Genomic DNA, 25397 nt, shown 5'->3' with positions numbered 1-25397 from the left:
CCCCACGGCGAGTTGCCTTCTCGAAGTCCCAGGCGCCAAGCACAGTGGACCATATATGACTGGGCCCACAAAAAAAAAAAACTTGTTTAGTTATGTTTCCAACTGTTTCATGTATCTCTGTAACTTTTCCTTTAAAATAACCGTTTTAACCTTACTATCTTTACAGATGTTGCAATAACACTACTGTTATCTATGAAGTACTGCAGGGTTTTTAAATACCAATATTTTAAAATACATTATTTCATCTGATCCTCAAAGCACCCTCACAGAACAGGCATTATTAATCCATTTTACAGAAGAGAAGACTGAAGTGCTTGCACCAGGTCCCCGTGTAATAACAGAGCTAGGACCTGAGCTTGGGACTCCCAACCCCGAAGCCTGGTGGTCTCCCTCTCCTGTCTGTGCAGCCCCTCTACTTTCCCAGCTTAGCGAATATTAAGGACAGTGACTAGGTCACAGATTTATTTTGTAACCTCTGGATAGACGTATCAATGGCTAGACACAGAACAGCAAACAGACCCTAAACCTGGACCAGTACCATATTTTTCTTCTGCATACACTAAAACACTTCACACAATGAAATAACTCGGTCTGAATTCTGGTCCTGTACTTATTAGCTATGTGACTCTGGACAAGTTACTTAACCTCCCTGTGCCCAACTTTCATCATCTGTAAAACAGGGCCACCACGACTGGAGCGCAGGCTTGTTGTGAAAATTAAATAATGTGTGTGTGTAATGTGGCTGGCAGGATTTCAGAAACAGTATCCATCCAATTTGAAACGGTGAACCTTGAATTTAAGAGTTTCACTGGCGGTAGAAGAGGATGTCGATTCCCTAGTCCCAAAATGGTTTGGGGTCACCCTCCATAAAATAGGGCCTCATTTTTCCCACACAACTGCCAACTTGCCATCATTCATTCATCACTAGGCACAGAAAACCCGGACTCCCATCTCCACCTGCCTTTTATTTGAAATGTCAATTTTTAAAGAGTGGAGAGGTTGGAAACCCAATTTAACAAGCACGCTGAAACATTGTTTATTGCCCCCATAAACATGGCTTAGTGAGAATTACGGACTTAATCAGAGTGAACTTATCTCCCGGTGAAAAGGAACACTTTAAATTTCAGAAATGGCACCTTCACTGTGAAAATCTCTTAACTTTTCAAACAAACTACAGGGGGTCTTAAACATATGGGCAGTAAAGGGGCAGCCATTACTGTGATTTGTCTTGCCCAAGAGCCAAGGAGCCCTAAAGGTCCATAACAACTTTAAGATCTAGGAAAAGTGTTTGGAAAATCATATTCAGGAGACATGACTCTAAAAACACCCAAAAGGCCTGCCGAGTGGGAAGTAGTATCTGTCCAGTGGCTTGGGGCAGCCCAAGAGAATGGGCCCTGGCGTCATCAGGACGGGCTATTTAATAAAGCAGCCACACCAAGAAAACACACCTTTCCTCCTCTGTGTAAGATGAAGCATTTCGCAATATGGAATATTTTGGTGACCTGCTTTTCAGAAAAGAGGTGTTACATAAATCACAAAGGCTGCTAAATGGTTTGTGTGATTTTTTTTTTTAAACTATTCCAGAGGATGAGGTTTCTGCGAACCCCAACTTCCCAACTTGGAGCTTCATTAGGGCTGCTCTGATCATTCCAGGAAAGGTTTTCATAAAGACGCCCCATTTTGCAGAGAATGTATCAGCCTGGCTGCCAGAGGCAGGAAAGGCAACAGATATAAAATTTTATTATTTCAATGCCCCAGTAGCAGCCAGGAGGACTTAATGAAATCGCCAAGATTTACAATCTGAAATAGCTATTGCACAGACAGATATGGTTAAGGGAGCTGCGCCCTCTGACCTTTCAACCCTTTGATCCTCACACAGCAGGTGGCCTGGAGCCCCCTCCTGGGCATCTTCCCTCTCTTCCGACACTGCCGAACCTTGATGTGCAATAAGCCTGACCCTACACAGGTGACTCTCACAGTGCTTATCACCAGCAGCTGCTGCTAATGGAACGGCCCAAATCACTTGGCCCCGAGATTCTAACTCCGAGATGGGCGAAGAGGTGTCTGCCGTGTCCTGTCCAAATGGTGCCGAAATGATGCTCAATAATTCAGCCCCCTAGTCCAGTTGTTTGGCAATGTTTAACGATGTCATTACAAAAAAGCTGTCCTAGAAATGGAACTCTGTCTCCTCCGATTTATACTTTGAGTTGGGGGAAAAAAAAAATCACCTTTTAAAAATAAATCACAAATCTCAGGAAAAAAAAAAAAAAATCAACCCCGAAGTCCCAAATGCATCTCTCAGAACTTCCCTAAAACCATGTGCAGCAAATTTATACCAATGAAAATCAAAACAATTTTTGGAAACCTAAAATTGACTGTTTTCAGTTCCATGAAATTTCATTTAAAAAGCCCCATATGCCAAAATGTCCAAATTCTCTTATTTTTAAAAATTGGGATGACTTCCAAACTCATAGCTATCTTTTTCTTCCTTTTTTTTTCTTTTAAAGCTAGGGATGGGTAATGTGCATATGTACTTATCAAGCTTCATAATTTAACCCATTCGGTCAGTACAAAATATATGCAATAAAATGCTGAAGAGGCAGGATATAAATTTATTACCAGTAAATCATTCAAAATAATTGATGCCAAGGTTTAACATATATTATATTTGGTTAAAGACATGTCCAGAACCCTAGGCAGCCCCAGCCTGCAGCTCTTAGATTTTTGTCAGATATTTGGGTTTATGAAGGGAAGGATTTTAGGCAGGACACATAAACCACTCTGTGGGATACTGATAACTTCCAAACACAAAAGCAAACTTTAGTGCCACTGTTGATCAAACTTAGGAAAAGCCCTGAGCCAGTGCCTTTATTTTTAACAAACATAATATGGTGGCCCCACTCTACCTGCAAAGGCCAAAGCTCAGGTCATTAATGTCTGAATCCAAAGGCAAATAAAAAACTCACTTCTCTTGTAGCCTACATGGCATAGATCTTAAATACTCAACTTTAAATTCATTTTGAAATCAGCTGAGAATCAAACAATATGTAAAGAGAGGTTTACAGACTCCAATTTTAGTCACACTTTTCTCTATGGGTGTTTAAGTTTAGTACAGAAAGCAGTTTATGGAGAAATCAGTTTAGCAGGGGAAAAAAAAGGTACGTTACTACATCAGAGTTTGACCACTCTGTACAAAATTATTACTAAGCTATCTTCTTCAGAGACGCCCACTAGAAATACTTTATTAACAATAATCTCTACCACTGAGTGAGGGTCAACTAATGTGCGTGGAATTTTAGTCACATTATTTCTAACTGTCATCGTTTTAAGGCAGGTGCCCCATTTCACAGATGGTAAAGCACACGTGCACAGGAGTTCGGGGACTAGCCCACATCCCACGCAGACAAACGGTGGGGCTGGGATTCAAACTTCGGCTCACTGCCTGCCCTAAAAGCCCATGGTCCATCCATATCTTCCCCCCAAGAAGCTAAATAATAACACGCAATAATCTGTGCAGAACATACCAGATTGCAGCCTGCCTACACATTGCTGTGGCCCATTCAAAGGCCTTCCGAATCAATTATTTTAGGTCATTAAGAGGAAGTTTAATTTGGTTGACAAACACCCCTACTGTGGTGACCTCACCTATCAACAACAAATGTCTGACAGTCACAAACCCGGACCATGAGTCTGCAGAGCATGGTGTTAAATAAAACCACATGTGCCCGGATTCCAAGTAGGATCTGCCTAGGCCAAGGGTATGGCTCTTCAATCATCACACGGCTGGTCTCTGAGCTCCCACAACGGCCCCGCCCCTAATCACTTGCAAGGACTTTATGAAAAGAAGTCACCAGTCCCATGTGGCTGTGCTCGGTTAAAAGTGCCTTTGAGTTAATGTCAATTTAGAAAAAGTCACTCACTAAAAAATACAAAAGGAGGCTGAGAAAGAGGGGAAAGTCAATCTTAGGTAGATGCCTTTTAACTATATAATAGACGTATGTATAGTCGCTTCCATTTATTTGGCACCTACCATGTGTCAGGTACCAATTCCCTCATTTACTCCTCATTAAAAACTCCTATGAAGTGGGGAATCTACCCATTTAAAAGCAAGGTGTCCGAGACTCAAAGAGAAACCATAAAATCCTCTCTGCAAAATCCACACTCCCCTCACAGAGTGACAATTAGAAATGATATGGCTCAAGGGCCATGTATACTGGTAGACCTTCATTCAACGGTTGATATCATTAAGTATTTTCAATAGGCATCTCTCTCTTTTTAAAAAATGGATTGATTTATTTATTTTAGAGAGGGAGTGAGAGCATGTGAGCAGGGGGCAGGGAGGGGCAGAGGGAGAGAGAGAGAGAATCCTCAAGCAGACTCTCTGCTGAGCGCAGAGCTCAATCCCAGGCCCCCGAGACCATGAAACCAAAATCAGGAGTCAGATGCTTAATCGACTGAGCCACCCAGGCGCCCCTTGAACAGGCATCTCTTAAGAAGACAACACAATAATTCTTTGTACAGAGTAGTCTAACTATGTGATGCAGTAATAATACCCGCCCCCCACCCCCCAGAAAAAGACTGACCTCTTGGTTCAACAAAGGAGCTTGTTTAAAGTTACCTTGACCTTCACTAGACGTTAGCTAGGGCTAGAATTTGAATCCAGGGGCACCTAACTGTAGAGCCCAGGAGTCCTTTCCACTCTGCTACACAGCCTCCCCACGTGCTGCTCCTTTTCTTAATCTGACAGGATTTTGATTAGTTCAAGCTTCTCTTAGGAACAGTTTATAAACTAAATTTTCTTTGAAGTCAATTTTCACATTGCTAAGCGGAACTTACATATAATGACTGGCTAAGTGATGATAGGAAAATTGGCAAACAAGAGCATCAATGATGGTTTCACATTTTCTACTGGGATTCTCCCTCATAAATTACTCAGTTTTTCTAATCTATAACAGAGGCTTATCTCATCTCACAAGAGAACATTTCAGTCACAACAAATTAGACTGAAAATGTACTGACTGCAAGAGATACTTAAATCAGCCAGAAGTACTTGTTCCCTTTGATTACATAAATTACTACTAGAGCTTTAAATTGTTTTATATTAACTAATTCCAACATTAGGATGAGTGACATTTAAGAATCACACTCATTTTAAAAGTAGATGCCACGGGAAGAGGAGAGCGCTTCCAGGGGAAACCCAACAGGCGAAATGCAGGAGCTCCTTCAGGCCCTAAGTTGAACAGAGCTGCCGAACTGTCACTCTGAATGCTGCGCATGTGACAGAGACTCACATGTGATGTTCTGCATGATAACAAATAGTATGCTGAGGAAATTCCCGCAAAACCAAGTTACTGTCCAACTACTTTTTTCTTTATATAATAAAGCAAGTGCCAGCAAGTGATCTAAACTTCACGCCTCACTGCAAAGAATAATGCTTGATACAGTGTTTTAAAAAAGCTCTTCACATCCACTTTATCAACTAAAATCTCACAACTCCTTGAGACAGGTAATATAAACTTAATTTTACTGGGGAGAGAATGAAGTTGTGGAGACGCTAAGTAACCCGGCCCCAGATACAAGCGTACTCAGATCTCTTCTCTGGAGGCATGTGAGGCTGCCAGATGTGTCTCTCCCATCCCCTCACCACAATCCCCAGTGCATGGCATGGGGGCCGCCCCGAGAAGGAAAAGCTCATGCAAAGCTGGGGCCTCTGCCCAGCACAGGGACAGGGCTAGGTATGATCCACACAGCCTGAGGAGAGGTGCACAGAGCAGAGGCTCTGGGTCCTCACAAACCCACTGTAGCAGAGGGACTGGACAGAAATTACTTTCCCTGAGCCTCAGTTTCCCCATTGGCAAATATGGATACCCCCTGCCTGGCAGGGAGACCCAGAGGAATGCTCGAAAGTGAAAATGGGTAAAGTACTTGGCACAGTGTCTTGTGCTGAGCAAGGATTCAGAAGATGTCCCAACCCTTTCCCCTTCTTGCCAAAGCTCTCCCCGTGAGCCTGTGACTAAAACTGCCAGGTGGAGTTTTTCATGCAAGTATCACCTTCTTATAAAGCAAGAATAGGATTATTTAGCACTAACAAATAAATCTCACAAGGAATTTCTCAATTCCTGTGCAGATACATACATAAGCCACCACTTACATCTGAATATAATCATGGCTCAGAGTTTTGCATCAATCTCAGCATCAACAAGTGTGAACTATATCTTATTACTGTCTACCTGTGGAGGCCTGTGAAGAAGCAAAATGGCACAATGGTAAACAGGAAACACTCTTCTCCACTCACTACGAAACTGTGTAAAAATAAATTTATGTATATAAAAAAAAAAAGGCGAACAAAGGATTAAAGACTTTCTATGCCGAGGGAAAAATGAAAAGAAAAAACGAGTTAAAATTGTGCCAACTCATTTGACAGAAATTCGGGTTCTTTGAGACGCATAGGAAAAAAAGAAAGGTTATTTTTCTTTTCTGTAAATAAGTAAATGCTGTGATTTTTGTGTGGGAGCCCGCCAGTTACACCAGGAGCCCCACTGCAGATGCAAATGCTGCCTCTGGCTCCCACAGACCAAAAAGAGCTCTGACTTGGTCCCTGGATGTGGTGGCCCAGGGCTGTGCCAAGCATCTGGTGCATCTGCAAAATCAGGCTCCTAGACGCTCCCGCCAAGCCTCCCCAGGTAAAGGACGGAGAGAAAGAGAGAGGAAGCTGTGACCTTGGCCTCGTGCGCTCATGTACCTATCACATGCCTCCTGACATTGCAGTGTGCTGGGAGAGGTGGCTAGGGGCCTGTGAGCCTGGTTTCTGGGTCTCACTCCCCCTGTTCTTACCGCCTGAACTATCACTTAGTATATAATCTAAATTTATGTCCTCAAACTGCGCTGTAGAAAGAATATCTAATTCATAAAAAAGTACTTGGAAACAGGGAGGAAAAGACAAAATCTAGTAAAAGTGGTGCTTAAACCCCTGAAGAAAGTCATCAGCACAAACACCTCTGCCACGGTGTGGTAGCAAGGGGCCAATCGGAAGCTTGGGTTGGGATGCTAACACATCTGAATTTTATATATATGGTCGTGGTGTGTAATTTACTAAAGAATTACCTTGATCTTTATAAATATCAATTTACTTTATTAACATGGTTAAGCAGTTTCCAAGCATTTTATATGGAAGGACTGTGTTTCTAATGGCCCAGAAGGAGAAGGCCTGACCATGTCCCTCCCCTATTTACACACTTCAATGGCTCTCCATTGCCCTATAAAGTTCAAACTCTTTAACAAGGCTTACAAGGCCCTGGATGGCCCGGCCCTTGCCTGCCTACCTCAGCTCTCCTCTCTCCTTTCAGCTCTGTGCTCCTGTCCGATACTGAACTACTCATACTTTCTGGAAAACTCCATGGTGTTCATTTTAAGTCTTTGTCGATGCCGTTCCCAGTTTCCCTGGTTTCAGTTTAGGTAGTCCCTTCCTCTTGGAAGCACGCCCCTCAAGGCTAGATGTGGTGTCTGCCCTACTAGACCCATGGCATCCCAAATTCACTGCACTTACTTTCCACTTGTCTGCATCCGCTCCAGACAAAACCCTGTGAAGGCAGGGATTATGTGACATTCACCATTTCATACAGAACTCCTCGCATGATGCAGTGCCTGGGTACGCAGAAGGATCTCGAAACATTCCTGTAGAAGGGGATGTAGACGGCATCCTACCACAGGCCAGGCCCTGGGACATGCTGGGCACATACAGGACTCCCTTATTTAATCCTTACCACAATCCTAAAAGATGGATACTAACCACTATTCCAGATGAAGAAATTAAGATACAGAGAGACAAAGTATCATGCCCGAAATTCCTACAGCAGCGGAGCGGTCCAGCAGGGGACTGACAGTACGTTCAAACTCTACAAAAGTGCTGCTCCCATCCCTGACATAGTCTCTGGCACTGCAAACCAGGAGACAACAGGGCGAGCACAAACCAGTTTTGTTGACATTCTCCTTCCCCAGGTGATGAGGATGATGAGCCTGGTAACCTAAGTGTCTCTGAAACAGAATTCAAAGCCATCAGCTTATCAATGTAAATGGCTTTAAGGCCACTGAGGAAATAAAAACAGCAATGGTGGGCACCTGGGTGGCTCAGTTGGTTAAGCGAATGCCTTCGGCTCAGGTCATGATCCTGGAGTCCCAGGATCGAGTCCCGCATCGGGCTCCCTGCTCGGCGGGGAGTCTGCTTCTCCCTCTGACCCTCCCCCCTCTCATGCTCTATCTCATTCTCTCTCTCAAATAAATAAATAAAATCTTTAAAAAAAAAAAAACAGCAATGGTTGTTGATCTCTGTTGAACTCTATGTGCCAGGCACTGTGCGAGGCACCCAATAAGCATTACCTCACTGGATCCCCCAACGGTCCTTTAAGGGAGAGACGGCCATTGCCCTCACTTGATACATGAGACAACGGAGGTTAAGAGGTCAATTACGGTTCCCAAGATCGCATAAGCAGGAAGGAGGGGAGCCAGCACCCAGAGCCCACGTTCTCACCACTATGCTTCACTGCCTCTCTGTAGAGGTGCAGCAGCAGCTACAGGCTAACCCAAGCCTCTGCCTGCAACCGTGCCAGGGCTATCGCCTTTCCTGCCTCCTCCCTGAGCATTCTGCCACCGGGACTGATACATACATGATATCCTGCATCCATCCCTCATGTTGCTCTGAGGCCTGGACACAAAGCATTGTTTGTGAGGCTTGGAAAGGAAAGTCTTCATTTATCAAACAGGAGAAGCACCATCGACCAGATGTGACCTGGCGCCTGCTACCAGCCATGGCGCAGAAGAGGGGCGGCAGAAACGTCTCCTGAACCGAACTGAGGTTGAAAGAATGAAAGGAAACAGCCACTGTGTAATCTGGCCACGTTTCGGTACTTCCTAGCTGCCAGCTAACGAGATCATTCTCTCCAAGAAGAAACTAGGTCTATGCCAATAGCCTTGGCTATCCTGCTAACTTACCACTAGCCTCAAATTAATGTTTGCTTAAATGAGAGAAAGAATATAAAAAGGCAGAAGGAGGGGTAAGAATCACGATCAACTATAAACTTGTCACTTTAGAAGGAAGGAGGACTCTTTAAGGGGACAAGGTTACCATTTAACACACAGCAAGGGCATCCTGGTAGAGCAGGAAGACCAGAATGAGGTCTTTCCCCAAAATAACTTTTTTTCAAATGAGAACACTAGGTTATAATTTATATTTCCTTTTGTGCAACAAATTTGAGTGTCATAAAAATGGTTAAAAAGTCTTCCTATGGTAGCTTTTTCTAAACTTTTATGAACATCTGCCACATTCATTTGAAGTTTAAAAAATTCTGGCACATATGCAAAGGCATAATAAGGTGCCTATAGCTTTCAAGAAAAAATAACAAGACAGTCAAAAATAAGCTTTTTGCTGAATTGCCAGTAAGAAAACTAGTGTGCGAGATGAGATGGGCCTTCCCAAGCTCCCTCCTTAAAGAGCTTTCCTTTGGCCCCAGGTACGAGCTCCTCCCCGAGCATTACAGCCCATAGTTCCTGGAAGAAATCTCAGGAAAGCATTTCTCTCCCTTGAAGGTTATAATAGAACCAGATAAACCCAATCAAAAGGAATGACTAGAGCACTTGGAGTCTGAGCTGAAACCCACGCGAGGAGATAGACTCAATCCCATGATTGGGTAGTTCATGGCTGCCCAACACACCCAGGAAAGACGACTTTGTCTGGAAAGTGGCTTGGCTGGCCTCAAGAATGGGGTGACAACTATTTCTGTTTTTCTTTTAGTGCTGACCACACAGGAGTTCAGCATGGCAAACCCCTCCCCAAGTTCAAACAGGTCTAAGATTTATCTTGCCTGGTGCTTCCTGAACCTTCTAAGCCCTTCAAAGGCTGAGGAGAGTAGACTTGCACCCATTTACCTAAACGCAAAACTGTGTCAAATTTTAGCTTCAAAATTTATGTATATTTTGCACTGCATGTTTTACTACCAAAGGCCTTTTCAAAAATGCTTTATAATCATATAAAAAGTCAAAAATTTACTCCATCTTTAAGTAAAATTATAGTGCTGGGTTCCCTGGAAATTGTGATGCCTATTGGAGGCTCTAAATGTGTTCCGGATTCCAGTTTTCCAAGCAGGCACTCAGTCCTTTTCAGAAAACACCTGCTCGGCGTCCTACTAAGTGCTGAGGACACCACACGAACGAAGCACAGTCTTTGTTCTCAAAGAACTCATACTCCTAGGGATGACAGAGAGGACAGAGAAGCAGACAGCTATCATCCAGAGCAAGAGGTACAGGAAGTGAAAGATGACAACTGGGGGACTTTTGGGAAGAACTGGAGAAGGGCAGGCTTAGCCACGGGGGTGTTGGGGGGGCGTGTGTGTTTAGGGATCACTGAGAGCACTTGCCAGCAAGGGACAGTGAGGGGACATGAGGCACAACAGCGGCGGAGACTGAGCAGATGTGGGGAGGGCAGAGAGAGGTGGGCCGTAGAGGTGCAGGGACCAGGCAGAAGGCACTCCTCCAGATGTCGGGACTGTGCCCTGAATTTCATCTCCATCTTCATCCCTCCACAGCCTAGCAAATGTCTGGAACACAGAGGCCTGCATTTTGCTTATCAAATGAATGAGGAAGGCTTCATAAGAATCCAAGAGAGCAAAGAAAAAAGGTCAATGAAGGCAGTGAGGAAGGAACAGGGTGAGAGTCCAGTCAGAGACGCGGTGGCTACTTAGAGAGAAAGAACTGAAGAAGAGGAGCCCTCAGCCATGCTCCGCACGTCCCACCTTGGTGCCTTCTCAGGCAGCGGTGCCACTCACAGGGATGGGGAGCACCGGAAGGCCATGCGTGCGTGCGTGTGTGTGTGTGTAATGCATTGTTTGGGGAAGTCTGAGTTCGAGCCATCTGTAGTACATTAGGTGACAGTCAACTGGCACTTGAAACTTTGCATCTGAAGTCCACAGAAAGGGACGCCAGTGTTAGAATCACAGCCGAGAGTCACTGACATTACCTTGGTAGCTGAAGCAAAAAGCCTTACTCGAGAAGACTAGAGGGCATGTGGAGAAGAAAAGCAAGCTAAGACTAGAAACGTGGACAATGCTAAAGGTAAAGACACATGAAAAGGAGTCTGAAAAAGCCCGTGCCGGAACACTCTGGAAGGCAGGAGGAGGGGCAGGAAAGAGTTGTGGACTCTGATAGACCAAATGGTCTTTATATTCGTGTTTCAAACTCTGCAAGAACAGGCATGAAAGGTCAATGAGAAAGGATTCGCTTCCAATTTTTCACACAGGAGCTTTGAATACACCCCTAAACTTGACAAACAAAGGTAAAACACAGAAGAAATCTCTTCAATCTGATCTAAATACACCATCCAAGATAGTCCATAAACTGTGTACTGTATGTGCTCAGGGCTGGGTGATGACAAGGAGGAACTGTTAACAGAATGTAGGAGCCACATGGCCGTCCTGTCAAATTAGAAATTTGAGCAGATTTCTGTGGTCTATTTTGATCAAGATTCTCAATGTCAAACAAACAGGTTTTTCGATAACCAACTTGTTTCATTTTCGTAAGCACAATAGCACAGCGTGCAACAGTTAGTGAAGAAGCAGGTGGTCCTCGTCGACGTGAAATGAAGGGAACAGAAGAAGAGAAGTAGCACTTCCTTTAAGACATGCAAAGCATCATCACAGACGGACATGGCTCTAGATTTTCCCTCTGAGAGCGTATCTCCTGTGCAAAACAGGCAAGCCCCCCACCTCCCACCCCGTTTTGCTCTAGTACAAATTTAAACTCTCTCTTGAGGAGGGAAAAGCTTAAGGTTCATGTCTACGAACCAATGGCACTTACAAAAGCACAGAAAAGTCCTTTAAAAGAACTGCTATCTAATTGGTACAGCCATGCAGAAAGCAATCTGGCACCAGATTCATAGCTTTGACCAAGCATTTCTACTTTGGGGGTTCTGTGCTAAGGAAATAAGTCAAAATGCAGATAAAGCCTTATGCATAAAGATGTTCACTGAAATGCTATTTATAATAGCGGAAAAGGATAAACAACCTAAGTGTCCAACAATAATAGGAAAATGGTTAAGTTGTGGTATATCCAAACAGTGGGCTCACAGGCAACAAATTAAAAATTATTATTACTGCGAGTAGATTAAAAACATGTAGACATCCCCATGCCATAATGTTAAGTGAAACAGACATAAAATTATACACACACACACACAACCAGTTATGCACATTCATACAAAATATATATTCACAGAATATAGACTAGGAGGAAGAATAATGAAATGCTAACAGTAGTTGAATCTGGAAATAATGGTATTGTGGATAATTTTAACTTTCTTTTTTGTACTTCCTTATACCACATGCTCTACAATGAAAACGTAATACTGTTACAGTGATTTAGAATAAACATCATTTTGAAAAGCAAGCAATTTCCCTTCCCTCATTCAAACCCTTAAAGAACCCCTTCCTCCTGCCTCTTTGAACCTCACTCCCTCACCCATGAAAATTGACAATCTCCAAGCAAAGTGGAAAAACACTGGAAACCAGAGCCCAGTGGAAAGGGTCTCCGCTGAACGCTCAGCTCTGTGCACCTGGGAGGGGGCTGCGTATGAAGTGTTGCTTTGACATGCTCCCATGTGCAGAGCTGTGAATCCAGAGATTGTGTCTTTTTCACTGCCACATAGCAAAACAAAGCTGCAAGTAGAGAGATCTGGGGAGGAAAGGCGCCAACTTACCTCCATTAAACTTAAATGGATTCCTATGAGGTAGGGCATGGGAGCACTGTGAAGAGAAACAGAGACACACAGCTGCTTTAATGTCTGTTGCTTCCGACAGAAAATTACAGATGGTTCACTATTTGGAGAAAAACTGTTTTAATAAACGTATGCACAGTTACATTTCCTTTCACAACAAAAATCCTAAATGTGACATTTTGTTCCCAAGCCTAGAAACTTCCGGAGAATTTCAAAATGTGGGCAGCCTGAGAAGCAGCATGGGTGGTGGGAAGAGCACCGACCTTGGCGTTAATCCCTCAGGAGCAGCTCTGTGACTACACAGCCTCAGTTGCCTTATCTTTAAAATGGGATATTGGAATCAAACTGGCAGCTCATGATCAGAACAAGAGAGAAAACATGTCAAATGATTAGTATAGTTCCTGGCACAAAAGGAAACTATTATTGCCACAATTACGACAGAAAAAGCAGTTAACAAGGTTGAATGGAAGGCATGATGCGTTTCGGCGAAAAACGATGTTTTATTTGCTGTTTCCTTCTGCCATCCAGAGATGTGATCTAACTGTCCATTCTGACTGGCCTAAGTACGTGAGGAACTTCGAGCAAGCCTTCCCCCACCAAGTGCACACATGTCATCCAATGACACCACAGTTCACAAAGCCCCTTTCAACTGCTTCATTCACAGGGAGGGCAATGGTTCCCTAAGTCAGTGACTGAGCAGGAGTAGAGAACCCAACTCCAAAGCTCTTAAAACCTGGGCATTATGTACTGATTTCCTTTAGTTTCAGGAGTGTGTGTGTGTGTGTGTGTGTGCTCACACACATTATCATTTATGATGCTACTTACCGATAAATGGGTTAAGCATTAAATGAGGAAATTCAAATTCATCTTTCCTAATCCACGCAACAATGGCATAAGGTAGGCGTTATCCCCATTTTACAGAGGAGAGAACAGCCCCAGAGAGCTTAAATCCCTCCTCTAAAGCCATAAAACAAAGGAAGCAGCAAACCTGGGAGGACTCTGAAGTTTCTTCTTCTGGGCCATGCGGACTTCATAACACTGAACCTAAAATCCCTGGGCCCACCTCCCATCAATGGGACAGTAGGGGAGAGAGGTCAAGAAGTAGGAGGAAGAGAGTGAGCGGGCACCTTTTCCCCAGGTCTCCCCAGTACGTAACACATCCTATGAAAGGTGCAAGAGTTATTCTGTGAGCCTAGAGCAAAGATACCTGGCTCTGATCATTCACAGGGAGGTGACCAGGCACCTTTCCTCTGGGGCAGCCAGGAAACTGCAAGTGGATCTGCAAGGATGGCTCTTCTTGGGAACAGGGTGCGGGGAGCCAGAGGGGTAAGAAGTGAGAACACAGAGGTGTGCTTTCACTTGAATACTAAGGAGTTTAGGCTTTATCCTGAAAGCAATGGGTAGGGAATGAAGGTTTTTAAACGTCAGATGTGCATTTTAAAATTGCTCAAACATTTAAAAATAAGAGAGGGCACAATTCCCTCATCACCATTCAACAAATAAAATTCTTCAAGCAAAAATCCTTTCCCAGAATATAAAATGTCCTCCTTACTACAGATCTCAGCAGTAACATATCTTGGGAGCCTGTAAAACAGACTTGAATATTAGCAGCACAGTTAGGGAACTATTCTTCTAGAAGACTTTTGTATTTGATAATAGCCAAAGAAAGAATTATACACACAACTGCAGTGAAAGTGGAGTTGTCTTGTCTTTGCTTTCTTCTTCTTCCTCTCTCCTTTTTTAAAAAAAGGTATCTGCTGTGCACATTCAGCTTCTCTTCGCTTCTAGGGGCAAGGAAATGCCCTATGATATTTTTTTCGCTTAAACTGTAAACCATTAGTTTAGCTGCCAGCCAAACAAATGCTCAAACTTCCCAGTGTGCCGGGCTCTGCTGTCCAAGCTTTTTCCAGTGTACACTGAAATGAATGTGTTTCTAATTAAGTAGCTTCAGGAACACGACAGCTTCAATGTCAAAAATACAAAGTCTGAACCCTGGCAGGAAGTCTTAAGACTGCAAATGTCTCATCTAGTGGAACCTTGCCTAATGTAATGAAAGGAAGCAGGAAGAGTGCAGAATTCCAGAAAAATGGCCACTTATTAATTTGTCCAGAAGCACAGCCTAACACAGAGAAGGGAGAAAAACTCCAATCCATAATATTTAACCAAATCTCATCAACTTTTCCAGCTCCTACGTTTAATCATGCAAATGACAAAGGATGTGGAGTTTTAATTAGAATTTCAGAACTGAAATTCCAGCAAATGAGTTAATGTACAGAAAAAGACCGTTCAAACAAGTGTGAGAAAGAGGTGAAAATAAATACTGCAAAAGTCTCTGTATAACTAAAGGCTCTTACCTGAAAAGGAAATGTTTTCTAGAATTTTAAATATGTAGGTTTTAATGCCATGCCCTTTTGTCCTGCAATAAAAATCAGTGATACTCTGAAAGAGAGGAAAAGGAGTCTTGCCGAAGTGACTACAGATGCAAAATGGGACAAAGTGGGACTCACCCTTCAGGTATCATTAGGTAGGCATTTTTTTTAAGCCCAATAATTTCCCAAAGAGTAATTATGGCCTATCATAGACGTGCAATTTCTTAGCCAAGTACTGTTAGGGCTGCAACAGCTCTGTATTTAGAAAATATTGAAAGCACATTTACTCTGAAATCACAGCAGCTCCAGGTTTTGTATAAATGCAAATTTAGACAAATACCTTTTACACTGTCATCATTTGCTTACAAAGCCTCAAATACTTCCCTGAATTGACTGCATTTTGCTCTGCAAAGATACTAATTACAGATTCCAAGTGGGGAGAGGAAAATGGGGGAAAAAAGGAAACACAGAGTCTCCTTAACATCTCAATGTAGCAAATATGTAACTGGGTAATTGTAGGTGTGTTCTGAAATTTTCTATTCTCAGTAAACCTCAAAGTTATTGTAGCTACTGACTCACTTTCTTTGGAAACCTCTTTTCTTTGGCTTTTTATTGTAAAGAGAAATTTGGGGGAGGGGGATCATAGCACCTTAACGCTACTTTTATTTTCATACTTTTCTTATCCAGTATTGGCCCACATTAACAAACATATTTATATCTTCGAAATTATAGAGTGCATACATATTTTATTGTTTTCTCATTGGCCACGTTAACGTCTCCCATATTAGACTACAATCTTTGTGATTAAAGACTGTGTAACATTCCACCAGCTATGGATATGCCTTAATTTACTGCACCCTATTTCCAAAGTTAGATATTAAGTCGCTTCCGACTTTTCACTATAAGTCATGCAGTAATGAAAATGAACAACTTCATGGGCATGAATTCCCAATCATGGAATTACTAAATCAAGAGGCAGGGCTCTGTGTGTGTGTGTGTGTGTGTGTTTGGTTTGTTTTTTTTTTTACACCTTTTGTTATTTTTTGGCAAAGTGCTTCCTAAAAGGGCAGGACCTGCCCCACTGGAAATCTTCCAGGACGGTTGCAAAGGTTGGAGATAACCCATGAAGTGCCTGTTACAGAAGCAGCACACGGTAGGCTCAGTAACTTCTCATGCCCAGATGGGCTCTCTCTGAGGCCCTGACATGGCTGGTCCCACTGGATCCATTCGCTTAGCATCCGAAGAATGATTTCTTGTTCCTGCCCTGCTTCTGAGGGATACCTGGCAAAGCCCTGGTGAGGACAGTTGAGACTCCCTTATGAGTGTGAGGTGCTTGCTGGGCATCATCAGGCACATGTCCTGCTGACACCAAGCACACTCTCGTCACCCTTCTACTCGCTGAGCTCAGTAGGCTGCTTGACACTTTCTTTGGAAGGCAACCTTTACTCTTGGTTTTATATACCACCAAGGATGCAAAAGACCATAAGTAAACTGTAATTTGTTACTTCCTCACCACTTACAATGACAAAATTTAAAAACCACCTATCACTCTTGATCACTCACCTTAAAAGGAAAATACAGCAAAATACGTTTGTTTAAGCGATTCCTAAAACACTCCTTCAACATTCGGAGTCCGACCACCCTGCATCATTTTGATTCAGTCATCAGTGTGTGTGTTTTCCCAAGGGTATCTCAGTAACAAGACATAATCCAACTTCATCTAGAAGCTACCGTCCTTTATTAGGTCCCCCAAAGAACTTGCTTGTTGCTTCTCAAGAACACAGCAACGCAAATACCTGTTTGACTAATAGCAAATGAACACCGTGCTGCTTTGCTCTGGGTGCCTTTCAGTATTCGCAGTGACTTTGCATCTCAAAGCCGATTCCGAGTGCGATTTTGGAGACATTGTAAATGGCAATTAGACACAACATGTGTGGAACCAAGAGTGCACATAATTAAAGCGGTGGTCATATTAACAGCTCTGACCAAGTTCACACACAGGCAGGCCACGACAACCGTGTCACAGCTGCCCTGTGGCTGGCCGCAACTGCGGGATGCCATCGTGCATCTCTGAACAGCGGAACAGCGTGGATCTCTATTAGGCCTTCGTTCTCGGGAACTACTGCACTATCTGACTTCATCAGTTACATCCTGGAAGAGCAGAAACTACTCTTTCTTCCTTCTTCCCTGCGAAGGAAAGAACGTCTGTTGCTGGTGTCAAGGCAGTGACAATATAATGACCTTGACCTGAAAGGTATGTTTAATTTGAATCCTATTAAGGGGAAAAGGAACATTATAATATTTATTGAGCTACTATAACCCAGCTGCTTTTATGCATTATTTACACAGAATCCTCAAGATAACTCTTCAAGGTAGTGCTATTATCCACATTTTCAGACTGGGAAATAGGCTCAGAAAGGTGAAGTAAGTTGCCCAAGGTCACACAGCTAGTATAGGGAAGCTGTAATTCAAACCCAGGGCTGTCGGATGGCCATGCCCAGGCTGTCCCACAGCACACACTCAGTACTTAAGCGAAAAGACGTGCTGGTACACCAAGGGGGCTACTCACCCAAACCTCCTATGAACTCAGGCCTGCGACGTAGAGAACTTTCTTACAGGTAAGTTCTATGCACGAGCTCACTCCCAGCATGAATGTGGCTCCTGCAGACTTATTAAGGGTCTTGCAGCCCCGTTCATTATTACTGCACATTCACAATTTGTTTAATTCCTTTCCCCAGACAACTAGAGCCCTCTTAATTATGTTCCCCTGAGGTGAGTGGCTACTAATGGGAAAAGAGTCAGGTGAAATAAAAGAACACTGGCTGCTCAAATACATAAAATACAGCTTCCCAGGACAAAGGGGGAGGGGCGGGGGATGACCTGCGGAGAGGTGGGAGGGCCCCCACCCCAGGTGAGCAACACCTCTTTGACCCCAGTAAGGAATTAGCTAAGAGCTGCCCAGGGACTTGGAAGGTCCACTGTGTTGCTTTTCTTTCCCCCATAAAAATGCACAGTCAGCATTACAGTTCACACGCTGCAGTACCCAGTCCACCCCTCAGAGGCATGCACCTCCTTAATCACATATCCCGACTGGCCAAGGGGAGCCCATAAGTCTTTCCTCAGTTCACTACTTTTTTTTTTTTTTAAATATTTTATATATTTATTCATGAAAGTCATAGAGAGAGAGAGGGGCAGAGGCAGAGGAAGAAGCAGGCTCCCCGCCTAGCAGGGAGCCCGATGCGGGACTCGATCCCAGAACCCTGGGATCATGACCTGAGCTGAAGGCAGACGCTTAACCATCTGAGCCACCCAGGCGCCCCTCAGTTCACTACTTTTAAAGGAAAGGAAAACTCTGAAAGAAGTCTTCTTCATTTGAGCTTTTCTTTCTTTTTTTTTTGGAAAAGAAACAAAAGTGTAAACACAGCTTGTCCCTTGTAGATTCTGCTCTGAAATAAGGAGACAAGAGGTGGGAGAAAAAGCACCAACAAAGACCTCACAGCACGTCTTGTCAGAGAGCACTCAGCATCATAGCTCTGGTCTCACCGAGAGTGACCTGATGGACGGCGGACAGGCCAATATCCTGGCTGGTGTGCACAGGGAGTCGGGCCCAGCAGCCACCGTCTACTGCACCCCTGCCAAGAGCCAGCACCAGGCTAGGGGCTCAACGGGCATTTTCTCAGCAGACCCTCACCACAACAGTGTGAGGCAGGTACGACTGCTCCCAGCACTGTACAGATGAAGAAATGAAGGTCATGCAGGTCACACAACTCGTCAATGGCAGAAGAGACTAGAACCCAAGTCCATTCTGCTGAGACAAAACGAGCAGACTGTTTCCCGGAAGCCCAGCCTTTGCACGGCTGGTGGAAGGAGGAGGGAAAGGAGATGAGGTCGTCCCTACTCTGCTTGCTGAGGGCTGGTCAGCAGCTATGCCAAGTCGCAGACCCCGTCACGTCATGTCTAGGCACCCAGCTCCCCGCCTCCCCTCACCATAGGAATCCTCCTGTCCTAAATTCCTCTCTGAGCCCTTCGTCAGGCGGTGTCCCTGGGCCCCAAGCCCTCCTCCTTCAAGTCCTACTGAACCTCTGCTGCCCATCAGAGCAGAGCGCCACTTCTCACGTAACCCCGGTGGTTGCAAACACCTCGCTTTTTAGAGGCTTTTGTGGGGGTTGCCCATTTGGCATAAAGCACATGTACATGTGCATGGTTCTCCTAGACTGTCAGTCATAGGAGAGCCGAACGGTCTCCCGTCCGCAGAGGCGACCACGTGCTGAGCACGGAAGAACAGCGACAGCGGGGCTGCTCCACACTGAGTGCGCACCAGACACCAAGGGCTGTGCAGCGGGCTTTAGCCACCTTATCTCATTTAATCCCCAAATAATCCTATTTATACCATCCATTTTATAGATTAAAAAAAGGACTCCCAGAAACCTGCCCATGGTCACAGTTAATGGTGATTCCAGCTCAAATCCTTCTACTTCAAAGTCTCTTATACTACTCCTGCTTAATATTCTCTTAACCATTATGCTACCTTAAGAAAAAAAACAACAACAATTATTTGACAATTGTAACTGAAAAAGCAAACAGCAAGTGGATACTTCATAGAATAAAACTGTTTGCCTTACTAGCTTAAATGAATGGATATTTTTTGTTCTAAGTAAGATTTAAAGCAATTTAATACAGTAACAAGAGCAGGAAAAGAAATAGGGCAAAGGGAAGAAACGCAAGCCGGGGTGAAACTGGTGTTCTAGCTGTGTGCTGGGAGGTCTCTTGCACACCTGCTGCGAGGGCCACAAATTTGGCTCTGAGCACTCCAGGGAGAAACGGGATTATAATAGGCTTCATGGTGTCCATAGAGAAAACTCAACTAGTCATTCAGGAGCTTGAATTTGGAAAAGGCAACTGGGGAGGGGAAAGAGAAAATGAACGTCTTATGGTACATCTGTTATGTGCTCAGTGTCTTGCATCTGCTGGTCAGGCAACCGACAAATATTACTGTGTGTCAGGCATCACCAAGGGCCGGGGATAGAGGACACAGCAAGCAGCGCGGGTCCCCGCCTATTCGGAGCTTACAGCCAACAGCAGACATGAAATAAGCATGTTAGTGTCTGTGTGTGCACTGAGGTAAAGGAAACACACAAGGTGCTGCGGGGCGGACCTGCGGTGACCTCATTTCATCGTGGCAGCAGTCTTGAAAGGCTGAGCTCCATAATTTACAGAGGCATCTATGGCTCAAACAGGTTAAGTGACTCGACAAAGGTCACAGCTGGTGAGAGGCAGAAAATACGGCTTGAAAAGCAGAAGGCGGTACAAAAGCCATGAGTTAATCAGTTTTCTTAGGGGAAAAAGTATTTAACTTTGTGCCTGGTTTCCACCCGGCCCTCCCTGATTTATGAGCAATAGCCCGGGATGAGGACCCACAAGAGGACAGGAGCAATTCTAGACTGGGAGAGGAGGCACAGGCTGCCCAGCTTCCATGTGTGCTCCCAACTGTGGGGCAGTGGGGTGTGCACAGGGTCGGGCACTGGGGATGCTCTGCTGACGCGACACAGGTCTATCGCTGCAGCTGAAGCGTGGGGGGTGGGGGACAGGGTACAGTGCCCTTCTCAGTGTGGGCCCTATGGCTTCCCGGGGTAACCTTGGGGCTTGGGGGAGATGCCTTCCAGAGCTCCGAGCCCCCGAACCCAACCTAAATGAACACACGAGCTACAAAGATAAGGCCTGGATGAAAACCTGGAAAGGTCAACATCAAAGCCTGAAGTGGTCCGCCCTTTTGTGCCTCCTCAGTCTACCGGAAGGAGACATACTTGGAAAACATCAGGAAGGGCTCCATGGCTAAGACCACTGTAGCAGGAGAAGTTAATCACAGAGAAAAGGTCAGGAGACAGGGCTCTCTATTGCCCCAGGGAGTTCAATGAGAACCATAACAGCCAGAGCCAGCTGCAAAGGGAAGTCTCAAGTTGTGAGCCACCAGCCGCCTATGAGACTCTCATAGAAATGCAGGAATGAATGAGGGAAGAAAGAAATGAGAAAGAGAGGTTTATGGATAAATCAAAAGAAAGTAAACCACGCCCCCCCCAAATGTAAAAGTTTAAAAAGAGGGAAAGAGTTCTTCTTTTTGTTTTTCTAGGACTAAGGTATGTCACATGCCAAGATGCACAGCATCCAATTACTTCTTAGCCTAGCCTCTCAGTCTTTCAAATGTTTAAGGGTAAGAATAAACCCATTTTGTTGAGAGATCGCTCTGAGGTTAACACTGTGCTTCATGTACTCTCCCCTGGGCCAACAACTGAGAGAGGCAGGGACGCTTATGCCAAAAGTCCTGCCCTGAGGTAAGGCACCTCCCCTGCTGAGGCATGATGGCATCACATGGTCTGTGGTTCCTGCTCTGTTAGTGACCAGGAACACGTCTAGAATGTTTGCTGTAGAGACCACCACGCTGTGCCATAAAAATTCCACAGTTTTCTAAGTCTTGGGTCCAAGACAGGTTCCAGGTCAGGGAGGAGTGAGGAATTACATACTGAATGTGTCTCAAGAAAGGGAAAGCCAGGGGGCTCCTGGGTGGCTCAGTCATTAAGCGTCTGCCTTCAGCTCAGGTCATGATCCCAGGGTCCTGGGATCGAGCCCCATATCGGGCTCCCTGCTCGGCGGGAAGCCTGCTTCTCCCTCTCCCACTCCACCTGCTTGTGTTCCCTCTCTTGCTGTGTCTCTCTCTGTCAAATAAATAAATAAAATCTTAAAAAAAAAAAAAGAAAGGGAAAGCCAGGCCAAGGCTTGGTTGTATAAGCAGAGGTCAGGGACAGCCATGCTCCATGCAGGCTAGTCAGAGACTAGGACAAGGGAGGCAAGCTGTGTTGCCCCCTGTCACATCAGGCAGCAGGACTGGGCCCGGCAAGGTGAGACCAGCAGGCCAGGTTCCGACACTCAGATGTAGATGCAGGAGCAGAGGAGGTGGACGGCCCACAGAGTGGGTAAGCTGCCATCAGGAGAGCTCCCAAAGGGCAGGTCAGTGAGCCGACAGCCACCATCCCCAACTGGGGAAAGGCCATTCCCGTGGTAGAGGGGCACTCTGTCTTCTCTAACCCTGCAAGTCTCTGCACCATTGAGGGCATGCAATGCTGAGGCTGGATGACGGGGCATCTTGGAGGGACCAAGTTAAGGGTCTGGTGCCAACCACCTACACGGCCTACTCATTTTCACAGAACATTTGCTTTCTGCCATATATGCTTCTGGAAGGTTAAAAAATGTCTATTTTTAAATAAGGACCAATTACCTTACTAACAATAAAGACTGTATTCAACATCTAATGGATCTGGAATTAATGGTGATGGTTGCACAACCCTGCGAATACACAAAACCCCCACAGAACTGTACACTTTTAAAAAGGTAGGGGCGCCTGGGTGGCTCAGTCGTTAAGCGTCTGCCTTCAGCTCAGGTCGTGATCCCAGGGTCCTGGGATTGAGTCCCACATCGGGCTCCTTGCTCGGCGGGAAGCCTGCCTCTCCCTCTCCCGCTCCCCCTGCTTGTGTTCCTGCTCTCGCTATCTCTCTCTCTGTCAAATAAATAAATAAAAATCTTAAAAAAAAAAAAAAAAAGGTTAAGTGCTGCAGTATAGGAATTACATGTGAATTTAAAAAAATGGAACTTGAACCTGTAGAACCTACAGTATCAATATAGATTCCTACCAAATCTATAGCATAGATAATGCAAAGAGCTCCCAGTCTCTTCTCCCTGCCATTTTTCCACCAGGGAGACAGTTTACTCATAAATTGTCCAAAACTTCCTCCAAAGGCTCTTGGCATCCTCGGTCTTGGGTGCTGAAGGAAATGGAGGGGCATTTAAATGTAGTGACTGTCAACACCAAACAAGTTTTTAGATGCCAGGCTTTTCATAGAGAACATATTTTTAGCTACACTCTTGGGGATGAGGAAACGGGAGGCTCGGAGAGGTTATGTGATTCACCCAAAGACATGAATTTGGTGGGACCAGAGCCAGGATTTGGACCTGAAACTTAACTCGTCTACTACTCAGCCTCTCTGTTCAAACCCCAGGGTCAAGTTTAGCCAAATCTTACTAAGGGATTTACCTGGAAATCTAGAATTTGCCTTTGTTCAACCAACACACGTTGTTTGTACACTTCCTGCCCGTCAGGCCCACCACAGACCCAACTTCCCCCCTTCTTCTGTCTGAAACTGAAATCCTGGTCCTTACCCTCTCCTACTCCTCCCAGAGGAGCACTTGTTGCAGTGCTTCCGCCCCCTGAGCACTGGACCTGGTCCCTTGCTGCTTCTTAGCTGAAAAAAATCTGTCCTCCTACTCTTGCGGGACACCTGAATTCTTTCGTGAAGGAGTGTTTTATCAGATCAGGGACCATCTATAGATAAGCTCCTACCTTCCTGTGCCCAATGCCAGGGACATAGGAGGCACTCATAAATACTTGCTACAAAATGGAAATGACAGTTTTTGCTCACTTGGAATTCAATCTTTAACAAAACCTACATAGCCCAGACTTTGGTATATACAGAATTTTAGCCACACCTGTCTACCTAATCTACTTCCATTTTACCTGGGTGTCGTGTATTTCAACTGGATTTTGCTGGGTCATTTATATATATTCGCATTAATAGACAAACTATATATATATATATATATACACAGACATATATATGTATATATACATATATATACACACATATACATATATATACAGATACATATATATGTGTATATATATACATATATATAGTTATTAGTTAACAAAAATAGTATCTACTATTTATGGAACACCTGTTTTGTGTCAGTAGTAATTACTATTCATGTTTGACAGAAGAGAAAGGAGGCTCAGAGAGAGGTTCAGTGACCTCAAAGCTAGTAAATGGGGAAGCCAGAACCAAAGCCAGGTTTCTCTGTTTCCATCACACCACACTTCATTGATTTCTATTTCTGTCACTAAGAATATCAATAATCCCACTAACTTCAGCATCAATTTATTCCCTATGCAAAATCACTGCATTGATGAAGAGAGAGATTAGACGGGACCCAGCCCCAGTCATCCAGAAGTCACTTCATAGCTTTGTCCAGACTGATGCCCCTACACTACATGGACTCTGCACCCTATGATCAGGCACATTCCAGACTGCTTGCTAAAAATTCTAGATGGAATACATGATGCAGCATGTGGGGACTGGGTTCAGAACCCAACACGGAACATGAATAAAGAATCTAGAACTAGTATCTCTCACACAGAATCTGAGCATGCCCACTCTGAGAGGAAGAATGGTTTCCAGAGTCAGGAGATACAATGCATTTTACAAACACAACTGCAAAATTCAAACCTTAATTGTACACACAGGGTATAATTTTTGGTTCAACCATGTCCTCAAGAGCATCAGGAGTTAGCTACAAACTTAACTCTTGATCTGGCTAGCCTTTGGGGGACAGCATGAACTTGCCCTGATCTGCTCTGGAAATATTTTGTCACAAAGGCATGTTAACAAGTGTCCAGAACAACCCAAATATGCAATGCAATTTGGGAACTGATTTGTACTGTAGTCCTTATTTAGGACTACTTCTGAAAGACTAAGGCGGAAAAAGAAATTTACATGGCAAATACCATGTGGTTTCTACTGGGACCTTTTATTAGCAACATTTAATTAGCATAGTGCCCGGTACATAGTAAGTGCTCTACAAATATTTTCTGAATGAAAAACGTAAGTCATCAAGAAGCCTACATGAAAGTTTTTTTCACCAAATCTTGGTGACGGGTACAACTTATTCTCTAAAACTCTGGAGGATATTAGTAAGGAAAGCTTTAGTATCAGATGGCCTTACATTTTAAGCACAGGCTCTACCATTTCTTAGCTGTGACAGTGGTTTAAGTCACTAAACCTCCCTGAGCTTCGATTTCCTAATCCATGCAATGGAGCTAATAATGAAATATTATTTACAGTTTGATTATGAAGATTTGCAATAATGTTTATAAAGAGTATGACACACACACTACTCAATAGATGGTGATGATGATAATGAAGGGAAACGCAGATTCTCATCAGCAAGTTAATCCCTTTGTCCCAGAAATGGGCAGGCCCTCCCAACACTGGCCAAGGTCAGGGCTGCCATCAGCCAAGGTAGGCAACATTCTCATTTTCACTTTCAAAGTCAAGAAAATGGTACAGATCTAAAGTAGAAAGGAACCAGCAGCACATGTTTTTAAATATTCATAAGGGCTGGAAATGTCTTACTCCTTTCGTTTTCTCTGCCATCTGCTTTTG

At 44.3% G+C, this 25397-nt stretch overlaps 1 protein-coding gene across 8 annotated transcripts in view; it reads right to left on the bottom strand.

Moving 5' to 3' along the window:
* DENND1A (DENN domain containing 1A) overlaps positions 1–25397 on the bottom strand; it is a 501318-nt gene that overhangs the window by 188594 nt on the left and 287327 nt on the right. For all 8 annotated transcript variants that reach the window (XM_035015834.1, XM_035015837.1, XM_035015835.1 and 5 more), the window contains one exon: positions 12743–12788. In XM_035015834.1, the coding sequence (XP_034871725.1) occupies positions 12743–12788 (46 nt within the window). The remainder of the gene's footprint in view (positions 1–12742; positions 12789–25397) is intronic.

This window comes from Mirounga leonina, unplaced genomic scaffold (assembly GCF_011800145.1).
Source record: "Mirounga leonina isolate KUSES-001 unplaced genomic scaffold, KU_Mleo_1.0 Mir_170, whole genome shotgun sequence".
NCBI lineage: Eukaryota > Metazoa > Chordata > Mammalia > Carnivora > Phocidae > Mirounga > Mirounga leonina.
Note: the sequence above shows the minus strand (reverse complement) of the source record. Positions and strands in the feature narration are given on the sequence as shown.